The sequence below is a fragment of the Penaeus chinensis genome, chromosome 38 (assembly GCF_019202785.1).
Source record: "Penaeus chinensis breed Huanghai No. 1 chromosome 38, ASM1920278v2, whole genome shotgun sequence".
Lineage (NCBI taxonomy): Eukaryota > Metazoa > Arthropoda > Malacostraca > Decapoda > Penaeidae > Penaeus > Penaeus chinensis.
The window spans coordinates 17,272,708-17,282,887 of NC_061856.1; the positions used below are offsets into that span (position 1 = coordinate 17,272,708).

General features: G+C 32.4%; 1 protein-coding gene across 1 annotated transcript; it reads left to right on the plus strand.

The window, feature by feature from the left end:
* The first annotated feature begins 2,516 nt into the window (after nt 1–2,516).
* On the plus strand, nt 2,517–5,234 carry LOC125045869. The gene has a single exon (XM_047643429.1). The coding sequence runs from the start codon at nt 4,100–4,102 to the stop codon at nt 5,003–5,005; it is 906 nt and encodes a 301-aa protein (XP_047499385.1). The 5' UTR covers nt 2,517–4,099; the 3' UTR covers nt 5,006–5,234.
* Nucleotides 5,235–10,180: the final 4,946 nt, after the last annotated feature.

Below are 10,180 nucleotides of genomic sequence, written 5' to 3' on the forward strand. Positions count from 1 at the left end.
TACAGATTCAATAGCTGACACAGACATACTACAGCATATCCAGTGACAACATCTACCTCCTGACCACTTTGCTTGCCATAGCACAGAGGGTTCATCATAAACTGGGTTCCCAGCCACATAGACATTAGAGGCAACGAGCTTGCTGACGACTCGAAACTGGCAGGGGTATACCCCAAATCCCATGATCATTCACCCAAACCGAAAAATCTTAAGACACAAGTCCAATGCCATAGGACTAGTCACCCTCCTGCAGCTACAGACAGGAAGCGAGAACCTCCCCCTCGGCCCGATGGTACTCAGATAACACAGGCTATGAGCCATTGGCACTCTCTGAAGTAGTTCTTCACAGAATCAGACTGACTGACGCGCGAAAAAGCCGTAAAGCCCTATACTTGTTCAGTGGTGAATGCAATATTTCGGACCGCCCTACGGTTGTCCTTTATTGCCGACTTCCAAAGGAGGAAGGAGTAAGAAGAAAAAAAAGTAAACTTTTTAACTGCAAGAATTTGCAGTATCCGTTTTGAGAAAGACTATGAAAGAAGGTTGAATTTGACAATTCCTCGACGCTTGAGTACCTTGAAGTAGGATGTTACACCATCGAAACACATTTCAAAAGTAGAAGGTAACTACTGAAATAGAAATTATTGTTAGATAAAAGTGGAAGGGTTTTGGAAGTTATAGGAAATGTCTCACATTGTAATAATTTGTATGGTATTGTTATTATCATCATTAACATTATTGTTATTATGATCATTATAACCAATGCTGTTATTGTTATAATAATAATAACGATAATAATGATCATAATAATAATAACAATAACAGCAGCAACAACAGAATCAGTAATGATAATAACTGTAAAAGTAATAACAATAACAATGTTTAGTATGATAATGATAACGATAATAGTAATAATGATGATGATAACAATAATTATTACGTTAATGACGTCAATAGTAATAATATTATAATATTAATATTATTATTATCATTATTAATATCGACAACTGAATAGGTAATCCACATTATTATTACCATCACCAGTGTCATAATTATCATTAAGATTTTTTATTATTAATGTTATTACTATTACTTTTACTATGAGTATAACTATTGTGATATAGTCTGAGATACCGCCTTGCATCTATTTTAAAAGTAGACCGATGTCATTAACATTATCATAATTATCATTATTTTTATTACCATTATTATCATTACCATGATCATTGTTATTACCATTATCACCATTCTTATTATCATTATCATCATCATTATCATTATCAATGTACCATATTCATGTTGAAAAGTTATGTATGAGAATGAATACCTGCACAATAAAAAATACATAATTGACCGGTTTGAGCATATAATATAATCGAAACCGGTCAAAGACATCTCTTGAATTGTGAAGATATTGATTCTCATTCATACCTTTTTCTTATTTATCACTATCAATATTACAATCCTTATCAGTTCATATTAATTTTCAATATCATAATCATTATCATAATCAGTATAATAATCATCATGAATATCATAATCATTATTATTAATATTGCAAATTCTTGCATGGCATGGGTGAAAGATGGCACTTCACTATCTTTCCTCTATTCTGCAATGTACATCAAGCTGCCACTACAAGAGTCAGAGGCAGCGCTGGTCACAACACCTGCAATTAAGTTGGTTTTCTGCGTTTAAATAAACTTAATTACCATTATTATTATCAATACTTTTATCTATCTAATCACAATGACTATAATAATCATTATTGATTTAGTTATTTCAACTATTATTATCATTGTTATTATTATCATATTATCTCAGATACTTTCCTCTTGTACCTTCTTTGGTATCATTAGCTTTAAACTCGGTGATACAAGGTATCCTGGGGTAAGATCGGCAACTGATCAGGAAATCCATTTCCCACCCCCGAGGTGTTAAAATTATATTGATATTAATTACTTTACTTGTACAGATTAACCAAAACCTGTCAGCATTCCCGAAGATCTTCCAAATGATGATGACTGCCATACTGAAATAAAAATTAAAACTAAGTAAAATATACGATATATACCTACAAATAATCTTTAATGGCTGATAAAACTAAGTAAAATATACGATATATACCTACAAATATTTTTTTATGGCTGATAAACACCTGACAGAAACGAACACTGTGGAATTCCAAATATGCTAATATTACGAACTAAAATAATCCTAAAAATCAAGACTTGGTAACACATTAAAATGTAATGTTAAAACTCGCTGGCAACTGTGCGCGCAACTTGTTTGTAAACATCAGGCGTGGTGAATATAAAAAAAATCTGGAGTGACAAATATAAAATTGGTTATTTCTTTGGGTAGATAAGTTAAATATTTTACGACAATATATCTCAAAGAAAGAGCAACGGATAACAGATAAAGCTGCCGTTGCAACATGGGAGAGTAGTCCTACTTTTACACAACCTCGCTCCTGCCATCTAGTGGTCATCTCCACAAGCTTTTTCCAAAACAAACATCACATTTGAATGAAATAGAAGCCCTCAAGATTCGACGTCTAGACACCGTAGTGTGAACAGTGTCTCTAAAAGTCTTCCAAACGAACTATAACAATATTGAAAATACCCAAATTGATCCAGGGGAAGATCCTGGAACCTCAATGGTTTTAGAAACAGAAAAAAACAAACAAAAGTAAAAGGAAAAAGAACTCTGATAACGAAGACCCGCTCTCGAAACTCCGGCGAAACAGCTCATCTGAAACGCAAGTAGAAACCCAACAAAATATAATTCTGATTCAATTACAAGGGGAGTCATATACCTCAAACTTCAATAATCCAATAAAATTAACAGAGGCAATTAATACGTCAGAATTCCAAAAATACATCAAAGAAAATACCCTAAGAGTACTAGGAACAGGAAAAACCATAAGGTTTGAGGTATATAACATCTCAAAAATAAGACCACTTAATGAAATAAAAAAACTAAGCAATTGGGAAATCATATGCAAACAGCCATCTTCCAGTTAAAACACAGGATGTACCTATGGAACCATTTTCCTTGAAGAGACAGAACTGAATATAGAAAGTCTAAAAGAAAAAATCAGGGCAATTGGCGGTCAAAATTCAAACATCATTGAAATAATGAGAATAAAAAAGAAAAATAAGGAAATAAACAATAAACAAAAATGGATTGAAAGAAAATCCATAAGATTAACTTTTCAAGGAAAACTCCCAGAAAGAGTGGTAATTGGGCATATTTCATATAAAGTAAATCAGTATACCTTCCCAATTCCCAAGTGCTATAATTGTCAGATGTATGGTCATGGCACCATAACATGTAAAAACAAACAAAGGTGTAGCAAATGCAGTGGAGTTAATCACATATTCAAAGATTGTAATAACGACCCATACTGTTTTTACTGCAAGGAAAACCACAGTCCAACAGACATTAACTGTAAATATCATAAAAGGGCACAAGAGATAAACAAAAACAACATAACACCAAATAACCAAGAAGTGAAAAAACAATTACAAAAGTTAAAACCATTAACAGATGAAGACCAGAAACAACACAAAAACAGAACATCAAATGACACTTTAAGAAACAACAACACACAAACAGCAAACCCCCCACAAAACATAAACAGAACACAATCCAACCCTGAAAACACCAGACAAACATACGCACAAACACTAACCCAAGAACAAAGCCTAACTCTCGAACAGAGAACCCCCACAAGACTGAAAAGACAAAAAGAAAGCAAAGACTTAACTCCAAACATAACAGATGACAAAACAAAAGAAAACAATCAGACTCCAAAAAGGAAACAAAGCTCTACAAGTAAAAACACAGAAACTAACAGAACAGAACAATCGCCCACAACATGGACATTACCAACACCAATACAGAACACAAAGACATACAAAACAAACAAAAATGACAAGCAAATAACTTCTCATGGGTTTCCTTCAGTAAAAACATATACAAGATAATAACTAATATAGTAAATGACTTAAATGAAGGAAAATCAATTATCTCCATATTAAAGAAGTGCTACTAAATACAGGGCCGTTAATAAAAGAACTTATAGAGTATATTAATGAATAAACTAACACTATGGAACACAAGAGCAATAACAAACAAAGAAATTGAAATAAATTATTTAATATTCAAAGAAAACCCAGAAGTATTAGCATTATGTGAAACATGGCTAAAGGACAAAGACAAATTCAAAATCCCAAACTACCAAATAGTAAGAAAAGACAGGAAGAATCAAATAGGCGGAGGCCTAGCTTTCTGTATAAAAAATTCAATTCAATACAAGGAAATAAAATTAAATGATAACCAAGAATCCAAATTCGAAACACAAGCAATTAAAATACCTTTCAACAACAGATGGCTAAATATATTACTAATATATAACCCATGCAATAACATTTCAAAAGAAGAAATTGAACCCTATGCAAATCAATTAGACGAACCAAAGCTCATAATGGGAGATCTAAATGCTCACCACCCCTTCTGGGAACCAAACTTAAACTCAAAGCTAACAAACAAAACAGGCAAAAATGTTTTTGATTTTTTAACAAATAATTCCGAAATACTTCTAACTCCACCAGGACAAATAACAAGGATAGATCCTAAAACAGGCAAAACTTCAACTATAGACCTAATAAAAGGATCTCCAAATTTAAGCCATTTAGAAATAACTGTAGGCTCACATTTAAATAGTGACCATTTACCAATAATTGTAAAAAATAACAATCAAAACTCTCACTCTAATAAAGAAAGAAAATGGCACTTTACAAAAGAGGGATGGACCAAATATAAAAAAGAACTGAATAAATTTAAGGTAGAAAACACAATAAGCCTACCGACAATAGCTAACGTACTAAAGGAAATGGGCAAAAAATGTTTCAAGTTTGAAAACAATGTCACAAAAACTAAACCAAACAAACCATGGTGGAATGAAAACTGTCATAAAGAAAAGAAACAAAGCTTTTAATAAATGGAGGAAAAAGCCTAACAAAGAAAACGAAATAGAATATAAAAAACTTATGGCACAAAGTAGGCAAATAATTGAAACAGAAAAAAGAAAGGCCTGGGAAAACTTTTGTAGTGAACTAGATTTTAAGACCCCAACTAAGAAAGTATGGAATTTTATAAAGAAACAAACAGGTAAAATCTCTAACCAAAGTTATCCCATAATAAGCAATGATCTCCCAGTAACAAATGAAAACGATAAACTCAAGTTATTCAAAGAAGAATATAAAAAGATTATCGCAAAAGAACCAAAAATGATATCCTCTAGAGCAGAGATAGATAATTTACTAAATCTCCCAGCAACATTAAATTTAAACAAAAAAATAACAATGGAAGAATTACAAAGATCAATAAACAAAACAAAGAATGGAAAGGCATATTTGCCAGATGAAATTACATAAAAAAATTTACAAAAAGGCACCAGCCAATATTCTAAGAACAATTCTAACAGAAATAAACACTCAGTGGTTAAAAGGTGAATACCCAAATTAATATAAAAATGTATTAATAAACCCAATAATAAAACCTGGGAAAAATCAATCAGATATAAGTTCCTATAGATTTATAAGTAGAATCTCATGTCTAGGAAAAATATATGAAAACATCATAAACAGCAGAATTAACTGGTGGTTAGAAATAAATAATAAACTAGATGAAGACCAAACTGGTTTCAGACCAAATAGATCAACCACAGACTTGAATCAATAATAAATAAATCATTAAATTAAAAGAAATATGCTCTGGTAGTCTGTTTAGATCTAGAAAAAGCATTTGACTCGGCTAACCATGATGCTATTATAATAAAGGCAGCAAAACCACTAAAATGGTTAAAAAACTTCTTGGAAAACAGAACATATCAGATAATAATAGGTGAAAAAAGATCACAAAAAGAAAAAATATTAAAGGGAGTACCTCAAGGATCACCTTTAAGCCCAACATTATTTAACATACTCATGGCAGATCTGAGTCTTCCAAAAGAAATTAGCAAAATAATTTATGCAGGTGACATCACGTTAATATCTCAAAATAAGTATATCCTGAAGGCTACTAATGAATTAAAAAGTGCAATTAAAAACATAAAAGAATGGACTGATAGATGGGATTTAAAGATAAACATATAAAAAAGTAAACTCATGTGTTTCACCAAGAAAAGAATAAATAACATACCAGAAATAAGTATAGATAACGAAAAACTGATTTTCACAAATAATCACAAAATACTAGGTTTAGAATTTGATGCCCCAAAACTAAAATGGAATTCATACATTGTCAAAATTAGAACATCTGCTCAAAAAAGGATAGATTTAATGAGAAAACTGTCCTCATTATCGTGGGGAGCAAATAAGGAGACGTTGATAAGATTTTATAACATCTACATAAAACGAAAAATATTATACGGTTCCACAATATTCGGAACAGTAAAATACATAGATTTAAAAAGGCTAGAAACCATACAAAATGAAGCAATAAGAATAGCCACAGGATGTTTTAAGTCAACTCCGATAGTAGCACTACAAGCTTTAACAAATACAATGTTATTAAGACAAGAAATAAAACAACAAGAATGTATTCAGATGGCAAAAATTTTGCAAAAACAAGAAAATATGCCAATAAAAAAAATAATTTCGCAATCAATCAAGGAATATAGCCAGAATCCAGAGAAAGAAAATTTTGTTCAGAGAGTTATAAAAACATGTAAAGAACTAAGAATCACAATAACAACAAACGTCACCCCAAGCATAAATTGAATACCACCTTGGTTTGAAATACATCAACACACAGTAACTAAAATTATGTTAAAATTTTCAAAAGATACTCCAGAAGAAATAATCGGGAATCAATTTAATATGATGGATAACACAATATATAATAACCATAAGATATTCACTGATGGCTCCAAAATTGAAGAAGGCAATTCTACTTCAGCTGCAATTTATATTAAAGAAAAAAACATCACAACAATGTGGAAATTACCAAAAGAAACCCAAATAATAGAAGTCAAGTTATTTGCCATAAAAGAAGGCCTAAAATACATAAAAAACAATAACATGAGAAACGCAGTGATATACTCAGACTCTAAATTTTTTTTTGTTTTGTACAAAACACAAATCCCAAAAAATAAAAAAACATTATATTTAACATACAGCCAATAATTTATAATCTAACAGAAAATAAACAAAAAATAATAATTCAATGGATACCAGCACACAAAATCATAAAGGGACATTAAATAGCAGACCTTGCAGCAAAAACAGTTCACAAAATAAACAAAACGTCTAATATCACCAAAGACATTTCAAATATAAAAAAAGAGATTAAGAACAGAATGCAAAAGAATTGGGAAGAATACCTGAACAATGCCTTAAATATAAAGAATTACCACAACCATGGACGAGATCAAAAAATAGAAAACTAGACACAAGCATTACAAGGTCAAAAACAACACACACAAGACTTAAATATCATCTACACAGAATAAAAATGGAAACTGATCCTTTTTGCAGATGGTGCAAAAATCAAGAGGAAACTGACGATCACATATTCCTCCATTGCCCAAGATTTAACTCAGAGTGATATTACTGGAAGTATTAAAGAAAATAAAAATCACTAATCCAAATGTAAAACTACTGATTACAGGAGAAGATCTTCCAGAAAAACAGAAATTCTATATACTAAGACATTAAAATATTTCTACAAAAAACAAAAATTATAGATATGATATAAGAAGAATGAAGCATTAAGAAAAGGATCAAGGGGATATAGACAAAATAAAAGTCTGAAACCCTATAAAAGAAGAAGGAAGAAGAAGCCCTCAAAATAAGAAGACGAATAAGAACGGAACTTTTGAGAGTGTGCATTCTTAGCAAATTTCCAGCTTCATCCGGCCTCCGACTTTCGAAACAATTCTGTTTGGAATTGAATATTCCTGCGTTGCTTTCCGTCGCATTTGACCGACGAGTGGCGATACTTTTATTCCCCGATGGCAAAGTAGATAAAATAGAGTCGGTTTCGCACTGTATTTTGGGGAAGAATTAGCATGATTTACACACAAGAAAACAGTAACTTTTAAATCGTGTTTGCTGAAACTTTCACCTATACAATTACGACCTCCCAAGGTAAGCGTGTATCGTGCAAAAGAACGAGGTCATGATATAAGTTTTGTGTGGGTTCCCTTGCATGTTGGAATCCCTAGGCATGATCTTGCTGATGGCTTAGCAAAGTGTGGCTATAGATCTTGCGTACCTCCTAGGATTTTATACATCCTTAAAGAGGACTTGAGTGAGTTGATTAATTCTCAAAGCTGTTGCTTAAAGCACTATGACCGGTTTAGACAAGATTCGTTCATCTATGGTTTATATAAAACAAGAACAAGACAGTGCGATGTTGTGACCGCAAGAATCAGCTCCGCTTTAGACTGTACTGACAGGCCAGTACAGTTTGTAATGATGAAGAAACTAAGTGTAAACTGTGTAATGAAGAAAATAAGCAAACAATTGTACATTATATCTCGGCGTACCATGTGTTACAGCCTTTCAGACCACCTAGCATGAGGTAGGGAGAACTATGTAAATATTTCATATCATCTGATGTCTTAGAAAATATACTTTTGTATCCTAAATTTGGAATGTAGTATCACATGACCGCATATCAAATGTAGCAATGCTTTTATACGCCCAAGCTGTACGCCGGCGTGACAGATGAATAGATAAGGGACTGTGTAATTGTTCCTTTCCATTACCTGATATAGTACTCATCACAATAATGTTATAGCCTAAGATTCAATTGTAATACCACTATGTAGTGCATGACCAGGCATCAAATGTACCACAGCTTGCACACGCCTGTGCAGTTAGTCAGGGTGGTAAATAAAGGACTAAACTAAACTAAAACAATTACGGTATACGAATATGTGGTTAAATCAGGAATTACCTTTTGCCTGATTGACGCACAATGCAAATGCATTTAATCGATTGAAGAAAAGCAACTTTTTTGTATATAAATGCGTTTTGAAAGCTTCCCGATGACCGTATCAAATTTATGCATACGGCTACATTACTTGTTGCTCAAACAGCAACGGTATGTTATTGATTTATTACGTTAACAAATAGTTGTATAAAGTAAACCAAAGAAAAAATGCGCTATGACAATTACGTGTCGCGCCGTCGTTGCGGCACGCAGTCTACGCGGATGTTTTTCTCAAACAACAAACTTTGACCACATTTTAGTTACACAGCTTGCAAACCTAAGTAAAGATTATCAAGTATGGTAATAGTTCAATGCTTAAAATGGTCTTCAAATGGACAATGGAATGTAATGATCTTTGCCTGAGCACAAAATACAATTCTTGGCTCTCCCACGGAATTACGGATGCTTTAGCCCGATTTTGTCGCGCGCTGTGATGGCACACTCAGTCATCTAATCATCTGTGGTCGTATGCAATAGACAAATCGGTAATAATTTGTATAGGTTTTTTTATTGCATGGTTTTGCTCATTACCTGAAATTTACTTAGCGCATTAGATATGTACATTTTACTGGTTCTCGGTATACATTAGTTAAATCGTTGCGCCTCCGTTATTACGCTTCACCCAGTTACGTCGTCCTAAACGTGGTAGTATTTCCAGGTGTATTTCGCAATTTGTAAAACTCAGCCGCTTTCAATATAATATATATATATATATATATATATATATATATATATATATATATATATATATTTATTTTAATGTACACTTATTTCGACAGCGGCCAGACACACACTGAACGTTTTTTGTGGGCGAGAGCAGGGCTTTCCGAAATAGAGTTTTGATTTGTCAGAAAGGACCAACGTCATTTTCGGAACTTTTCATTAGGTAGCACTTGTGCTTGTTTGTGAAGTGTAATCCGCTAATTTACCAACAAGTGGCCATTTTTTAAAGTATATACTTTATATTTTGCTCTGAATTGCGCGAAATTATTAAAACATGTTCAGATATCCATATTTATTGTGTAAACGGATATAAATTATATAGGTTTCCACTATATTGACTTCTGGAAAACCTAGTAAATTTATGATATATGGTACCGGCGATACAGGTTTTGTCTACTCTTAGCTGATTATTTAATCTCTCTCAATAGAGCTATTCTGCTCCACTGAA